General features: G+C 49.3%; 1 protein-coding gene and 1 long non-coding RNA gene across 3 annotated transcripts in view; one reads left to right on the top strand and one right to left on the bottom strand.

The window, feature by feature from the left end:
* Window positions 1-17240, bottom strand: part of FLT3 (fms related receptor tyrosine kinase 3) — a 61023-nt gene that overhangs the window by 6291 nt on the left and 37492 nt on the right. For both annotated transcript variants that reach the window (XM_083736293.1, XM_083736292.1), the window contains exons 16-21: window positions 14117-14227; window positions 13383-13536; window positions 12307-12428; window positions 12034-12158; window positions 9503-9625; window positions 1009-1120 (exon numbers count right to left, since the gene is read on the bottom strand). In XM_083736293.1, coding sequence (XP_083592419.1) covers window positions 1009-1120; window positions 9503-9625; window positions 12034-12158; window positions 12307-12428; window positions 13383-13536; window positions 14117-14227 — 747 coding nt within the window. The remainder of the gene's footprint in view (window positions 1-1008; window positions 1121-9502; window positions 9626-12033; window positions 12159-12306; window positions 12429-13382; window positions 13537-14116; window positions 14228-17240) is intronic.
* The window catches only part of LOC310843965, a 350168-nt gene that overhangs the window by 320718 nt on the left and 12210 nt on the right, over window positions 1-17240 (top strand). The gene's annotated exons all lie outside the window — the stretch shown is intronic.

Genomic DNA, 17240 nt, shown 5'->3' with positions numbered 1-17240 from the left:
TCCAATTCAGATGGTAATACAATAAGAAATAATGTAAGAAATAAGAGAAGCAATAAAAATACAATTAAAAATCCACATGCACCATTAATACAGTGGATGTTCTATTTCCAGTCTTCAACCACAAATTCACAAATGTGCTGTGGATGGCTTGAATTAAGATTGTGGACCTGAAGGAGCATCTCCACCCCCATCGTTCTGCCCGGACACTGCGGTTCAGCACCGAGGGCCTTCTGGCAGTTCCCTCACTGTGAGAAGCCAAGTTACAGGGAACCAGGCAGAGGGCCTTCTCGGTAGTGGCACCCGCCCTGTGGAATGCCCTCCCACCAGATGTCAAAGAGAAAAACAACTACCAGACTTTTAGAAGACATCTGAAGCCAGCCCTGTTTAGAGAAGTTTTTAATGTTTAACAGACCATTGTATTTTAATATTTTGTTGGAAGCCGCCCAGAGTGGCTGGGGAAACCCAGCCAGATGGGCGGGGTATAAATAAATTATTATTATTATTATTCCAGTTACAGATAGGTAGCCGTGTTGGTCTGCCATAGTCAAAACAAAAAAATTCCTTCCAGTAGCACCTTAAAGACCAACTAAGTCAGTTCTTGGTATGAGCTTTCGTGTGTGTATCTGAAGAAGTGTGCATGCACACGAAAGCTCATACCAAGAACTGACTTAGTTGGTCTTTAAGGTGCTACTGGAAGGAATTTTTGTTGTTGTTGTTGTTGTTGTTGTTATTATTATTATTATTATTATTATTATTATTATTATTATCATCATCATTATCATTATTACCACTGTCTGTGAACCCCCATCTTAGTATATGCATTTCTGAAAACATTACCGGGCTAGAAAAATTCAGAGAATTTTGAAGGATGGCTGTTTTTGCATATTGCTTTGGAAAGTGCCAATGAGGCAAGTCCACATTTAATGCAAACTGAACCAATTTTTTCTGCCACTCCTTGTTTCTGGGCCCTCCTTAATGCTGAAGTAGGCAACTTAATCCAGAACATACCAAGAGAGAATATTTCCCACAGTAAGATTCCGTAAGACCAGACATCACTCTTAATAGTATAAATCCCTTGAAACAAGCTTTCAGGAGACATCCACTTAACAGGTAAACAAGCCTGTAGGAAGAGGAAAGGGGAGGAAATCATTTCTGCACTGAAACTTCCACACATCAGAGGAAAAAGAAGAAGAAATACTGTGCCAAGTCTAGCAATTAGTATGCACGGATTTCATTTTTAGAGGAATATCTGCTTGGGAACAGGGCGGTTGTGGCCTTTGAGGGAGCACATGCAAAGCATAGTGGAACTAGAGTAGGAACTAGGATTTTCACATGATGTTGCAGAAGCAGCTCTTGTTTGTAACACCTAAAAAACAGATAACCAGGGCTGCTTCAACCTTGATCGATTCCCTATATGAAAAGTTTCTCAAGCATGTCTTCCCACTGTAAAATATCTTTGGGTGTGTGTGTGACAATCTACGCTGAGGATTTAGTATTTACTGCAAGGAAGCACTTTCTGTGTGAAGGTGCCCTCAGACAGATGGCTTTATGCAGCCTCCAGGTTCAAAGACCTCATGCTACTGAATATAAGCTGCTGTTGGACAAGGACAGGAGAAGAAGGCTATTGCCTTCATGTCCTGGTTACAGGCTTACTGGAGGCATCTGCAGGAAACAGGAAATGGGATTTATCGGCAGTTAGTCTATTCCAGCAGGGGTCCCTTTCATAAAGAAGTTAGGAAGAAAGCAGATATGTGTGTTCTAGCAAACCCAGCAAGGGAATTTGTACCTACACAGAGGCTTTGGCGCACAGATTGCCATTCTAGATCACAATTTGTGTGTGCAGTTTCAGCCTCCTGAAGTTGAGGGGGGTGAATAAAGAGGTGTTTTTCCTCCCTCTCATAATACCAGAATCTGGGGTCATCTAAGGAAACTGAATGTTGGAAGGTATCCAGAAAAAGAAAAGGAAGTACTGTATTTCTTCACACAGCATATAGGGTGGTTGGGTTTGTTTGTTTGTTTGTTTGTTTGTTTTTGGCAAAATTGTTTTTATTGATTTTCCAAATTTTAACAAATCAACCACAAATTAGAGCAAATTTAATACAATTTTACAAAAAATTGGCTTCCCACACTCTGCTTTCCATATGTCCATAATTTCCTCTTGTTGCTGCATTGTTTTCTAATTCACATTCCATTCCTTACATTTAACCTTATATTGCAATATTTTTGGAGGGATTATTTTTAACTTATAATTCTTAACCATCAGCTTATTCACTTGCCAATTCCTGCATGTACACACAGCACATAGTTAAGCTGTTAAATTCATTGCCACGGGAGGTCATTAGAGTCACCAAGTTAAATGGCTCTGAAGGAGGATAAAGACAAATTCATGGAGAAGAAGGCTAATGAAGGTTACTAGCCATGATGGCTGTGCACTACTCTCCAGTATAAGAACTGGTGTGTTTCTGAATACCAGTTGCACAAGTGGGGAGATTCCTGCTGGGTATCTGGTTGGCTATTGTAAGAACAAGATGCTGGACTAGATGGGCTTTTGACCTGATCTGACAGGGCTATTTTTATATTCTTATGGTTAGTACTAAAGGTAAAGGGACCCCTGGCCATTAGGTCCAGTCGTGGCCGACTCTGGGGTTGCGGTGCTCATCTCGCTTTATTGGCCAAGGGAGCCGGTGTACAGCTTCCGGGCCATATGGCCAGCATGACTAAGCCACTTCTGGCAAACCAGAGCAGCACACGTGTCAGAGCCACCCGTGGTCCCAGCTCACAAGAGACCAAAGTCCAGTCCAAGTTATATACAAAAGGTTTTATTGAAGAACATTGTTGGCATTACATCCAAGCTCCGTGGCTCCGGATCTGTTACTCTTAGATCGTAGAAGTCCCCTCTGAATCCGTCCCGCCTCTGCACCAGTTTAAGAGGCTTGTACTGCTCCACCTTTTCCTCTCCTTCCTTTTCCGCAGGGTCTTCCTGCCCCCCTGTGTTCCCTCCCTCCGGGACTCCCCAGAGGCTGAGTCCTCTGACGCCTGCTCCCCCCTCCTTCGCGCTTTGGGACCAGGCTCCTCCCCAGGACTCTCCTCACTTCCGCGCGCCTCCACATTTGAACTTGGCGCGCGTACGTTGCCTCTGACCTTCCTTTCGACAGTTACGCTGCTCTCGGTGCTACTCTCCACCCCTCCCGGCAGGACGTCTTGCTCCGAACTCTTTCCCCCCTTTGTTTCCTGTTCTGCTCTTTCTGACACACTGATAACTCCACCCCTTTCACTCCGTTCCGACAGAGGAGCCGGTCCCGATCTCCAACTCCCACTGGGGGTTCCCCCTCCGCTCTCCTGCTTCTGACTGCTTCCCCCTCTATCGCCCCTCGGCCTGGCCAGGGGGGATCCCTTTTGGGAATCCTCCGAATCGCTTGACGGACTCTGAGACAACCTCGGGTCGTTGTCGTCCTCCTCCTCATCACCCTGGGACCCTTCCCCCTCGCTCTCTGTCTCTGAAACCCTGACATCCATCCCCCCCTCGAAGCCCCCCCTTCCCCCCTCCCGCCCATCGGGTGCAGGTTGTGGGAGCTGCAGCTCTTCGGAGGTAGATGCAGGATACAGTTTTTGTACTTCCATGTCCTCTGCTTGCAGTTCGGTGTATGAGTGTTCGAATTCGGGTTCTTCACCCAAAGTGTTCTCTTCTCCCTCTTCCATTGGCACTTTGTCTGGTGCTGCCGGCCAAGGTCCCGTCAGCCATTTCCTGCGCCAGTCTTCCTCTGGTTGCTCGTCCCACCAATAAGAGGGTTCTGTGTCCACCCCTGAGCACGATCCCCTGGGCGGGCTTGATTCTGGCGTTCTCTCCTCGGCGGAAGAAAACCCCCGGAAAGTACTGTCTGAAAGTGTGGGCGTAAAGAGCCAGTCATCAAAGTACTCGGCTGGCATGGGTCTATGCGGGAAAAGGGCATGGAACTCGTCTTTTAGAAGAGGTTCGTCTAAAGCGTAGTCCGGCACCCAACTGTTGGCACTGGCTGGAGTACCCTCTCTGGCTAGAAAGTATTCTACCCCCTCTTCCCCCCATCTCGAGTCCAGGATTTCTGTGACCTCGTTGAGAGGTTCGGCCCTAGGCGCTCTCTCCCTCTCCGGTGACTTAATGTGTGGGTCCGGTACTGTTTCAGACTCCTGAAACCTGTGCGGTGCCTTGTAGGGAGTGAGCACCGACCTATGGAAGACCGGGTGCACTCTGGAACCTTCGGGGAGGGCCAGTCGAAAGGCTACAGGGTTGATTCTAGCCTCCACCTGGTACGGCCCTAACTGCCTGTGCCCTAGTTTCTTCTTGGCCAACGACTTGGCTGGCATCGCTTGGGCCGCTAACCACACCCAGTCCCCCACCTGGATGTCCTCCCCCACTCTCCTGTTTTTGTCTGCCTGCACCTTATATGCTTGCTTGGCTAGCTCCAAATGTCTCCGCAGCTCTTCGTGCACCTCCTGCAGCTCCGCTGCAAACTGGTCGGCCTCTTGCGGCACCCCCTCTCCCGGTGCCACGAACCCCGGAAAGGTTCTGGGATGACGACCGTTGTTCGCGAAGAACGGCGTCACCCCCGTGGACGCGTGCTTCGTGTTGTTATAGGCAAACTCTGCCATCGGCAAGTAGTCCACCCAAGCTGCGGGTCGCTGATTGGCGTAACATCTCAGGTACTGCTGCATGATCGCGTTGACCCTCTCAGCTTGGCCGTTGGTCTGTGGATGTCTCGCCGATGTTAGGTTGATCTTGATGTGCAGGATACCTAGAAGCTTCTGCCAAAAATTGGAAACAAACTGGCGCCCCCTGTCGGACAGGATGGACTGTGGCAGCCCATGCACCCTGAACACGTGATCGATGAAGAGTTTGGCAGTCTGTTCCGCCGTCGCCACCTTTGCGCATGGAATGAAGTGCGCCATCTTGGTGAACAGGTCCACTACCACCAGTACCGCCGTCTTCCCTCTGGAGCTGGGCAGGTCAGTAACGAAGTCCAAGGCTACCCTCTCCCACGGTTGCTGTGGTGTTTCCAGCGGTTCCAGCAGCCCTGCTGGCTTCTGGTGTACTGGCTTGGACCTTTGACAAGTGTCACACCTGGCGACGTAATCCGCTACCTCTCCACGCATCCGTGGCCACCAAAAGTCTCTTGCCACCAGTTCTATTGTCTTCTCCTTGCCGAAATGGCCCGCACTGGGGGCGTCGTGCAACTGCTGCAGAACCTTTGCGCGAAGCTCGTCGCTTGGTACGTAGAGGGCACCTTTGCGAGTTAACAGCCCGTCGCGTAGTTGGAACTCTTCGTCTCTCTGCAAACCTCTGCGCAACTCCTCCATCTTGGATTGCGCGAACTGATCTACTTGCAACGCGCGTCGCACCGCGTCCAGGTCTACTGTGATGGCAGCGCACGCCCACGCCTGCGGCGCGAAAATGTGCTTGGCCACTACTGGCGCCGCTTCATCGAGATATTGCGGTTTCCTGGAGAGCGCATCGGCTATAACGTTGGAATCTCCCGGGATGTACTCTATTCGGAAGTCGAAATCCGCGAAGAATTCCGCCCAGCGCATGTGTCTCTGGCTCTGGAGCTTCGCCGTGCGCCAATACTCTAGGTTCTTGTGGTCCGTGCGGACCTGTACTGTGTGCTTGGCTCCTATGAGGAAGTGTCGCCACGCTTTGAAAGCTGCGTGAATGGCTAACAGCTCCCTGTCCCATATGGTGTAGTTTTGCTCCGCCTTGCTGAGCTTTCGGGAGTAAAAGGCACCGGGTCTCCAGTTCCCTTGCGAATCTTCTTGTAGGAGTACGGCTCCAACCGCTCTGTCTGACGCGTCGGTTTCTACTCGCATGGGCCTGCCTGGATTCACATGCAGCAGCTGCTCCTCGGAGGCGAAAAGGCTTTTAAGCTTCCGAAAAGAGCGCTCCGCCTGTTCCGTCCAAACGAACTTCTTCTTCTTGGAACTCAGAGTGTCCGTGATGGCTGCCGTCTCCTTTGCAAAACCTCTGATGAATTTGCGGTAGAAATTGGCGAAACCGACGAATCTCTGGACTTCCTTCCGATTGCGTGGGCTCTTCCAGTCCAACACCGCGCGGACCTTGACGCTGTCCATGGCCAGCCCCTTGTCGGACAGCTTGTAGCCTAGGAAATCCACCTCCGTCACATCAAACTGGCACTTCTCTAACTTGGCGTAGAGCCTGTTTTCCCGTAGTCTCTGCAGGACTTCCTTTACGTCCCTCTCATGGGCCTCTTCCGTTTCCGAAAAGATCAGGATGTCGTCGAGAAAACACACACATTTCTTGTAGAGGAGTCCCGCTAGCACGTGATGCATAAAGGCTTGGAAGACGTGAGATCCATTTTGGAGGCCAAACGGCATAACTCTGTATTCATACGTGCCCAGAGGCGTGAACATGGCCGTCTTCCACTCATCGCCCTCCCGGATGCGTATGAGGTTATACGCTCCACGCAGATCCAATTTGGTGAAGATCTTCCCCTTCCGCACGGTCGCTAGGAGATCATCAATCTTGGGCATGGGGAAGGCCTTGGGTTTGGTCATACTGTTTATGGTCCGATAGTCCACAATGAGTCTTTTTTGGGGCGTGTCCTTCTTCTTCACAAAGAACACAGGACTGCCCCCCACTGCTTTAGATTCCCGGATGAATCCACGCTTCAAATTGTGCTCTATGAACTCTCTGAGTTCTTGCATCTCGTCCTCAGACATGGAATACAGTTTCGCAGTCGGCAGCTGCGCCCCCGGCAACAGGTCGATGGCACAATCATAAGGTCTGTGGGGCGGCAACTGGTCAGCTTCCTTCTCGCAGAAAACCTCCAGGAACCCTTCGTACTTGCTAGGTACTGCCTGCACCATGCCAAGTCGCAGCTGCTGCTCAGCCCCCTCCTCCTGGCAGGACTGGATGCAATTTTGAGCACAGTACGATGAGAAAAGGTGATCTGGCGTTGGTACCACGCTACAGCAGGACTGTGTCTCTCCAGCCAACTCATGCCTAATACTATAGGCGTGTCAGACAGGTGGGTGACATTGAAGCTAATGACTTCTCAGTGATCTCCAATACGCATCACCATGGGAGGTGTCTGTTGCACAACTTGCCCTCCTAGCAATTTCCTGCCATCCACCGTGACTACGTTCAGAGGCGTTGTGGCGGGCAGAAGCGCTATGCGATGCTGCTTGACGAACTGCATCCCCACGAAATCGGCGTTGCTCCCAGAATCGATCGTGATGGGCACTTCTAGGGTGGTCCCATTCGGCAACTGAAGTGTTGCGGTGAGCTGCACCGCTGGCTTGGGTGGCAAAGGGTCTGTGGGTTGCAAAGACGCTGGGGACTGTTCTATAGATTCGCCTGGCTGAGCCCCAGCAATTATGCTTCCAGCCAGGCATTGTCGTTTCCCTGAGGTTCCTCTTCTTGGATCACTTCTGCTGCTACTGTTGCTAAAGCTGCAGTGTGCTTCTGGAGCCTCTGGGGGCACTCTTTCGCCATGTGCAGTGCACTGTCACAGATGTAACACTTCCTGGTCCCTCTAGGAGGCTTCGCCTTTACTGGACCGGAAGCTGGGGCTCTGGCTGTTGCTTGAGCCTTAGCACCACCAATTTCCATCGGCTCCTCCCCCTGCCTCACCAGCGGCGAGGGATGTGCCTGGCCGAAATCCCTGGGGATGAAAGGAGACGTCCTTGCTGGTGCACGCACCTGACGTTCTTCCTCATTGTGCCAAGGACGTCCCTCGTGTCGTATCCCTATCGCAAGAGCCCTCTGCACCACCTCCTCCAGGGTTTGAGGTCTGTCTCCCCTGGCAAGCTCATCCTTTATGGGACCGCTGAGACCCTCCCAGAACAAATCCCTCACAGGTGTGCAGTCTTTTTCCCAGCGTAACGCAGTCAGTAACGCAAAAAATCTGGAATGGTACTGACGCACAGTGGCTTTGCCTTGCCGCAGTCCAAATATTTCCTTGCGCGCAAGATCCAAATCCACGGTTGACTGAAAGCACGCATCCATCGCTTTAATGAATTCATCAGAATCGCGGCGGGCAGGGCCATCTTCACGCCACAAATTGCGCAACCACGCTCTGGCCTCCCCATGCAAATGAGAAATAATAAATCCCACTTTCTCCTCCTCATCTTTAAAATCATGACGAAGCAAGTGCAGTGCATACAAGACGTCTGCTCTGAAACTGGGGTAGTGCTTCAGGTTCCCATCGAAGTGGGTGACTAGACTGCCCCCCCGCCTTCCAAGTCCAATTCCCTCTGATCTGGACCCTGGGAAACCTTCCCTGCTTGCACACTCCCACCTTGTTTGCAGGTCCTGGCAGCGCTTCTCCATTTCGTCATGCTTCTTCTGAGACGCAAGGACTGCAGCGGTGAGTTCGGAAACTGTAGTTTGCAGCGCTGTCAGCTGATCCTCCGCACTCATGGCTGTCACCGTTTGTGAGCTTTGCAAAAAAAAATTTTGCGTTCTTTGGGAGGGGACTTACTGTCAGAGCCACCCGTGGTCCCAGCTCACAAGAGACCAAAGTCCAGTCCAAGTTATATACAAAAGGTTTTATTGAAGAACATTGTTGGCATTACATCCAAGCTCCGTGGCTCCGGATCTGTTACTCTTAGATCGTAGAAGTCCCCTCTGAATCCGTCCCGCCTCTGCACCAGTTTAAGAGGCTTGTACTGCTCCACCTTTTCCTCTCCTTCCTTTTCCGCAGGGTCTTCCTGCCCCCCTGTGTTCCCTCCCTCTGGGACTCCCCAGAGGCTGAGTCCTCTGATGCCTGCTCCCCCCTCCTTCGCGCTTTGGGACCAGGCTCCTCCCCAGGACTCTCCTCACTTCCGCGCGCCTCCACATTTGAACTTGGCGCGCGTACGTTGCCTCTGACCTTCCTTTCGACAGTTACGCTGCTCTCGGTGCTACTCTCCACCCCTCCCGGCAGGACGTCTTGCTCCGAACTCTTTCCCCCCTTTGTTTCCTGTTCTGCTCTTTCTGACACACTGGTAACTCCACCCCTTTCACTCCGTTCCGACAGAGGAGCCGGTCCCGATCTCCAACTCCCACTGGGGGTTCCCCCTCCGCTCTCCTGCTTCTGACTGCTTCCCCCTCTATCGCCCCTCGGCCTGGCCAGGGGGGCTCCCTTTTGGGAATCCTCCGAATCGCTTGACGGACTCTGAGACAACCTCGGGTCGTTGTCGTCCTCCTCCTCATCACCCTGGGACCCTTCCCCCTCGCTCTCTGTCTCTCTGAAACCCTGACAACACGGAAACGCCGTTTACCTTCCCGCCGGAGCGGTACCTATTTATCTACTTGCACTTTGATGTGCTTTCAAACTGCTAGGTTGGCAGGAGCAGGGATCGAGCAATGGGAGCTCACCCCATCGCAGGGATTCAAACCACTTGATCGGCAAGTCCTAGGCTCTGTGGTTTAACCCACAGCGCCACCCGTGTCCCTATGGTTAGTACTACTGCGTTGTTGTTATTATTAGCATAAAGCTATGAAAAGAGTCTGCCAAAAGCATCTACTTACGTTCCCTCGGACAACGTAGTTTGAATCATTCTCTATGTCCCTCGCAAGTCCAAAGTCGCAGATTTTTGCCACTTTCCCGTGAGTGACTAGAATATTCCTGGCAGCGAGATCCCTGTGAACACACTGTCAAGGGAGAATGGTGTGAGTTTGCTTCACGCCCTGTTTCACAACGGCCAAAGAACAACATTTAAGTCCCTGGTTGTTTCCAAGCCAACAGCTTTCGCAGCTGAAATCATATGCCAAAATAGGGACACTTGGAGAGTTTGTAAACATGTGCTTATATTGCTTAATGGTTTGTCTAGCCCTGCCTATGGACTAGGCTGATGGGAGGTAGAATCCGAACCCTGGAGGGCCCTGTCCCAGGTGTAGACCACATTGAACTAGATAGACCAACGGTCTGGCTTCGTGTAAAGGAGCGTTCTCTGCTCCAATGTTCTCATCTGGAGGCCCCTGTTTCCCTGTTCATGGTCTATGTGGTGCTTCCCCTCTCCAGCACTTGAGGGGCACACATCCTCTTTTTTAAAACAACAACAACCAAAAGTGGGTGAGCCTACGAGCAATAAATCTTAGAAAGAAGGAACCGAAAGATAACGCCGATCAGTTCACTGAAAGTTTTATGTGCTGGAGGGAAATTGTACGAAATACTGTAATACCGATAGTCACATTTCACTTGATGGAAGTTCACAAGGTTTGCACAAAGGAAGATTGTTGGCTGACCCTCCAAAAAGATGAGCGATGCACCATTTATCTCCGACATGCTCTTTTGAGAGTGACGCTGTCTGGGCAAGCACATCTGCTGCTGCTACTGGCTCCTCCTGAAGGGCACTATCCCCCTTGTTTGGCATAAGACTTACATACGCAAAAGGAAGAGTATTTTGACCTGATCCCATGTTAAAGGCAGAAATTCATTTCCCATCCCAATGATATATAAACACTGGGCACCAAAATGCAGAACAGAGTTCAAATGGTTCCCATATAGCATTGCATCATTACTGCAGAATCAAAGAGAGTCTTTAATGACTGCCAAATAGATATACTCTAGCAGAACAATTATTTGTTGCTCCCATGTTGGGGGCTACAGTTACTGAGCTACAGGAAGGGCCACACAGCTCAGTAGCAGAACACATACTCTGCATACAAAAGGTCCCAACCCACAGCCAGGGCCGGATTTAGGTTTGATGAGGCCCTAAGTTACTGAAGGTAATGGGACCCTTTATGTGTCCACCTGTCCTTTGTCAACAACAAATTGTTACTGTTTTTTATGTTGAATATATGCTATATGGTAATTTATGGACCTAACAGGTATCTAAAACCAGTGATATTTTAGGCAGCAGGCTAGCAGGCGGGGCCCATTACACAGCAGTTGGTGTAGACAACACTGAGTTAGGCACATTCCAAGCGATTTAAAGTCTGATTAAATCTTGGAAATCCCACCTAAAGTCACCCGTTTTTGCACCCCATAATCCCATAGTCCTTGTCCAGCAAAACCTCTGTGATGGCCAGGAAATGCTTGCTCTTCTTCCCTTCTTTTTGGAATTACTTTGCCCTTGAGGATTTTTGCTCCCCCCATTCTTTGACATGTCTTAGGCAGACAACAGCAGAAGGACAGGTAAACACCTCCATCTTCCTTCTCTCTCATTCCATCAACGTTCCAACTTCCAACACTCCCTCCCCATTTCCCCACAAACACTGGAGCACCATCACACAGCTGTTCTTGGTTCTACTGGCATCTCATCTCCCTGTCTAGACCTCCTGTCCTCCTGTCTCCTTCCAAGACAAGCCTTCAGAAATTCAGTTTACATTTTGCCTTTTGTTTTACCTCATTTAGAAAACCTTCTTTCTTTGGAAGAGCCCTGGCTTTGTCCTTCTCAGTCCCTCTTGGGGAGCTTACTAGGGCATTCTGCTACCTAGACCAAATGTTAGTCACACTGTGTTCTTGTGTATTTGGTAAAACATGCTAGTTTCTGGGCCAGCTCTGCTGAACTGGCAGCAGCGTTCCTTTGGCAGAGAAGAGCCACGGCAGCAGAGAGAAGAGGTTGCTCTCAATTCCCCTCTAGCCATTTGCGTTCCAGAGAGATGCATCATAAGCAACTATGGCAACCTAAAACATTCTGATGCCTGAAGCAAAGGGCAAGAAAGCACCCTTATACCATGTGAAGAAGCTGATTAGACTGGCGATGGGACAGTAACCTCCTGAGGGCAGCTGTCTTCCTTAGAGGACATAAGGCAGGTTTTATCAACAACATGAAACTGTCCTCCAACATCTTGCCAGCGTTCCCTGCTTCACAGCATCTGCCACCTGAGGCAATCATCTCATTCTGCCTAATGTTGGGGCTGGTCCTAGTATTTACACACACACCAGAAAAATGTATTTCTCTCATAAAAGTCCATTTCTAATTAAGTATTTTATTTTTTTGTAGTTCTGAGCTGGAACATCCAGCTGGAGAGGAGAGGAGGTAATAGGATTTGGACCACTGTATGCATTTTTGTTCTCTTTATCATCTGAACAAATTTTCACACATCATGCTTACTGATTTTGATTCCAGAAACTCCATTCCTTTGGCAACTTGATATGCGAAGGAGAGAAGGTCTTCAAAAGTCAGCACATTGAGGTCCTCTTCATCATCTATTCCCCTGTTCACATATTTCATTCCTTCTACAAGTGAAAAACAATGGCAAGAGCTTTATTTCGCTAAGGCTTGAGTTTCTGTCACTAGTATTGTTTGCCAAATGACTACATTACTTCAGACCATTTTTTTAAACAACCCACAATTACAACCCAAAAGGAGACTTTGATTTCTTACCTTCCTCAGCAAGCAGGGCAATTCTGCACAATTTAGAGGCCAAATCTAAGTCTTTTTTTGCAGATGTGCTTCCAAAGTCATCCTTTGGAATATATGTTCCATTTCTTAGTATATATTCATTTCTGGAAAAGATTTTTTTTTTTAAGAAAAAGGGGTTGCTATAGTAAAAATGACATCCATAAGAATGAACACAAATAATCTGACCCTTATGTTTCCCTCCCCTTATGGTTTTGATCTATGGGCTACTATTAAAATGAGGCAGCATTTTAAATTGTATTTTAACCCATATTTTAAATTATTTTTTTCCCCTCCCCCCATTATGTTTTTATTGTAATTTTACTGGTGTTAGCCACCCTGAGCCCGGCTCTGGCCAGGGAGGGCGGGGTATAAATAAAATTTATTATTATTATTATTATTATTATTATTATTATTATTATTATTACTATTATTTCACCCTAGCAACTTGGCCCTGTGAGTTGTTGTCAGGAGATGCGAACGAGGAACAATGCAGATCAGCTACAACCTCCCTGCACTGCCAGGACTGCTGATCAGAAGGCAGAACCACTGGCCCAATGAGTCAGGTGACGCTAGAGAACCAATCAGCTGCTGGTAGTTAATATAAAGCCTCCATAATTGATACTTACCCTCAGTCTAGGTAACCTGTCGTTCAGGGAAATGATCAGATTCTTCCACTGGACTACTATATGCATGAGTCTGCCTGCTGGGCCTGTGCTACCATTAGGCAGAGTGAGGCAGCTGTCTCAGGTGGCTAATGCTATGGGGAAGACCCCATCACCACCACAGAGGTGTATGCTACAACCACCCGGGATGGGCATGTGGGGAACGCCCCCAAGGGAAGCGTGGTGTGGAGAAAGCCCACTGCATCCCCAGTTTGGGCTTGACCCAGGAAAGGAGCTGTAGTGGTCGGGCATGAGAGAGCTGCCTTGGCAGCTTCCTCGCGTGCCACAGCCCCGCCAAGGAGAGCGGGCGGCACTATTCCCTCCCCCTTTGCTTGGCACACAAGGGCCTCTAACGCATCACTTTGCCCAAGCCACAACTGGCTCAGTGCTCCTTACCTTGAGTTTGTGTACTGTGGGAAATTGTGGTAAAAGCTGAAATTGTGCTGTCGGAAGACGTCAGTCAAGGTCTTGTGGAATCTGTCTCGTTTGCTCCGCAAGTAGTTCAAAAGGTCTCCATAGCAACAGTATTCAAAAATCAAGTAAACTGGTCCTGGAAAGTTTTCAAAAAAATAAAAATCTGTTACTCAGATACCAGAGAGCAAACAGTGAAAAAGGAAGCAACTGGGAGCAACAGGAGCTCACCCCATCACGGGGACTGGAACCACCGACCTTACGATCAGCAAGCCCTAGGCTCTGTGGTTTAGACCACAGCGCCACCCTCATTTGGGACATGGGAAGCTGCTTTCTACTAGATCAGACTAAAGGTCTGTATAGCTATCTAGCCCAGTAGTGTCTACTCTGACTGGCAGTGGCTCTCCAGGGTCTCAGACAGAGGGAAGTTTATCCCAACACCTATTGCCTCATCCTCTTAACTGGAGATGCCAGAAACGGAACCTGGAACCTTCTGCAAGCAATGCAGGTGCTCTGCCACTGATCTATGGTCTCCCGAGTTCCATCAAAGACTCAGCAGATCCCCTAAATGTGAATTTTCATTCCATTGGACAGGAGCTACAGGCACAACAGGCCAATGCTAATTCTACATTTGGGTACTCAACCCAGGCAAAAAGAGGTCACATTGGAGGGTCCAGCATAAGTAGATGGCTTTGCCCACTGGCTGTTCAGCTCCTTACCTGATACGGTACAAGCTCCAAGCAGATTCACAATGTTTTCATGACTGCCAATGCGAGTCATCATCTTGAGTTCAGTCATTAGAGCATCTTTTTCGGAAGAGCTGTATTTGTCTGTAAATGCAACAGCACCAGAAGTGTAGTTATATTTGCCTATACTGGGAAGGGCGGTTAGGTCCATGCAATTTAAGGCTTTAGGATCAGCCTCCTCCAACCTTCATGGATTTGGACTACAACTCCCACCACCCATCACCACTGACCATGCTGACTTGAGGACTGATGGGAGCTGTAGTCCAGCAATGCCTGGAAAGCACCAGGATGAGGGAAACTGCTTTAGATTCTCAATGTACAATGCTAAATCCTAAACTTAAGGTCACTGCATAGGTCAACTTTAGCTGTAGCAGCAGAGGCAGTAATTTGGTGTGGTAGTAGATGGAGATCAATCCAATGCATGGAAAGCAGAATGGGATTCCATTTCCTCCAAGAGCTCAGCCGTATGAGTGGTTACTTGAAAGTGAAGTCAATGGGGCCAAGGGAGGCTGGTGCCCCCTGGGAGTGATGGAGAAGAAGACCAGAGCAGCCAACAGGAAATGAAGCCCAAACCAATGGCTGGTGAAGTCAGAGCCAAAGAGGGGCAGAGGCAACCTGAACCTCCTCCCTGATGAGTTCTACAAAGGCAACACTGAGGCTAATGAGGAGTTGACAGCCAGCTAGTAACATCCCCTGGATTGGTTGGAAGTAAGGAGGAGGTGGGGGCTGGCTGGCTGGCTGAGGGCAGATTGTCCTTAGCGAGGCAATGCCCCATTCACCTTAATGGATCAACCTCCATGGAATGGGACTTACTTGCTGTTCATAGGAATAACTATAAGGAACATTTCCCAGGATTGTGATTGAAATGCAGGTTGCGTATGCAGCCATAATGGCCAGCATAGGTCTGAAAAAATACACCCCTGGCTTCTGTGGGACATGAAGTCAGATATCCAGGGACTTTTGCTTGATGTTCCACAAATCAAAGCCCAAACATAATTCACATTTTAATGGTTTCTTTGCTTCAGTGCTGACATCATCCTCAGAATCAACACCATGTTCTGAAAACTACAAGCAATTTAAACTTTGGACTAGGCAGCTCTTCAGGCAAAGGACTCTTTCAAATAAAGGACTGTTCTCTGATACATGACCACCTACTCACAACTGTGACATGGCAGCATCACACATAACAGTCCTACAGCAAAGAGAGGGAAGACATGCCACCAGAAACTTTGGATTGATCTCCCTCAAACAACAAAATGAGTGTGCACAAACTCGTAGGAGAAACATCAGGGTCTGCAGATGTTTTGAAATGCTAATGGCTACCACTGTCAGAGGCATTGTACCTCTAGAATACCAGTTGCAGGGAATCATAAAAGGGGAGAGCGTTGTTGTGCAGGGGTCTTGCTTTTGGTCTTCTCAGATACATCTGGTTGACCACTATGAGAACAGGACTAGATGGGCCTTTGGCTGGATCCAGTCTGGCTCTTCCTATGTTCTTAAGCGTGATGACCTGGGACTTGGGCTCAGACTCGGAACCAGAGGAGTCTCAGTCTGCACCAGATCCTTTGCCTCAGGCATCATCTGAACCTAGTCTGGGGCCTGATTCTGAAGAGTCCCGGTCTGCACAGGTTCCCCTGCAACAAACACCAGCTGGGCCAAGTCAGGGGCCTGAGTCTGCCCTGGCTCCAGGCGCAGGGATTACCTTGTTGCCTTCAGCTGGGCCATCACTTACAGCTGTTCCACTACCGGTTTGGTCAGGGGAGGCTGAGCAGCCCCTGGGCCTAGTGACCCACCGATGTCTCCCGAGCTGCAGAGACTAAGGTCTGAGAGAAGGAGAGACCTGAGTACTCACAGGAGGAGTGCTCGCCTTTGGGTGAAACAGGGAGGTGAGCCACCAGGGGATCAGGACCAGCCGTTACCCCGACAAAGATAAAAAGCTGTTGGACCCCACCCCAGTTTGTGGGAGCAACAATGCTGATTGCCAGATCCTGCCTGAGATCCTGTACCTGTCCTTCCCTGGTTTCCTGCCTCATGTCCTGCCTTGGCCCTGTCGGACTGACTCCTAGTGGAACCTTTGGATTCTGGACTGGACCTGGACTGCGTTTCTTGGGTTACCCCTGGGACCAGCACATTAAGCACAGTTAAGCACTCATGCAAGGGCTCACTACAGGATTGGGCATCTTTCAGAGTCCGACTCAAGTGCTTTTCTCTCTGTGCCACCACAGCAAGTTGTCAGAAGAGGGAGCTGTTTGCCAGGGATCTGCTCCACTTGGGTGTTGCCAATGCAGCTGGGTCAGAAGTAGATCCTGCAGCTTGCTGACTCAGCAGTTGCCAGGCGATGTAAGGCAGGGCAGCAACAGGAGTTTCACTTGACCTTTCTAAATCCCTAGATTCTGTTTCCTCAGCCTGAGCAATTTGTCTGTACAGAGTAGATGGAACTGATGTCAAACCAAGCGACCAAATGACCCTTGTCACCTTGCCTCGCCTCTTCACTGTGTATGGCGGTTGGGTTGGCCTGCTCTGCCTTGATCGTGCTTCCACACAAGCACCCCAGACACCGAATTGAAGATAGGCTCCCCCCCCAAAAAAAAATCAAGAACAGGTTACAGTCTTTATAGCAGCAGTGTGAAACTTGTGGACCTCCACATGAGAGCCAGTGTGGTGTAGTGGTTAGACTGCTAGGCTAGGACTTAGGAGAGCAGAGTTCAAATCCCCACTCAGCCAGAAAACTCACTGGGTGACCTTGGGTCTGTCACAAACTCTTAGCCGACCTTACTGGGTTGCCGTGAGGATAAAATGGAGAGAGGGAGAAATATATATACCAGTATATATGTTGATGTAGTTGATGGGTATGTTTAGGCTAGAAAAGAGGAGACTGAGAGGAGATATGATAACATCTTCAAATATCTCAAGGGCTGTCACATGGAGGAGGGAGCATGCTTGACTTGAACCAATGGCTTCAAGTTACAAGAAAGGAGATTCCAACTAAACACACGGAAAAACTTTCTGATAGTGAGAATTGTCAGACAGTGGAACAAATTCCCTAGCGAGGTTGTGGACTCTGCTTCCTTGGAGGTTTTTAAGCAGAGGTTGGATG

Source organism: Podarcis gaigeae (genome assembly GCF_964106915.1).
Source record: "Podarcis gaigeae genome assembly, chromosome: 4".
Taxonomy (NCBI): Eukaryota; Metazoa; Chordata; class Lepidosauria; order Squamata; family Lacertidae; genus Podarcis; species Podarcis gaigeae.
Note: the sequence above shows the minus strand (reverse complement) of the source record. Positions and strands in the feature narration are given on the sequence as shown.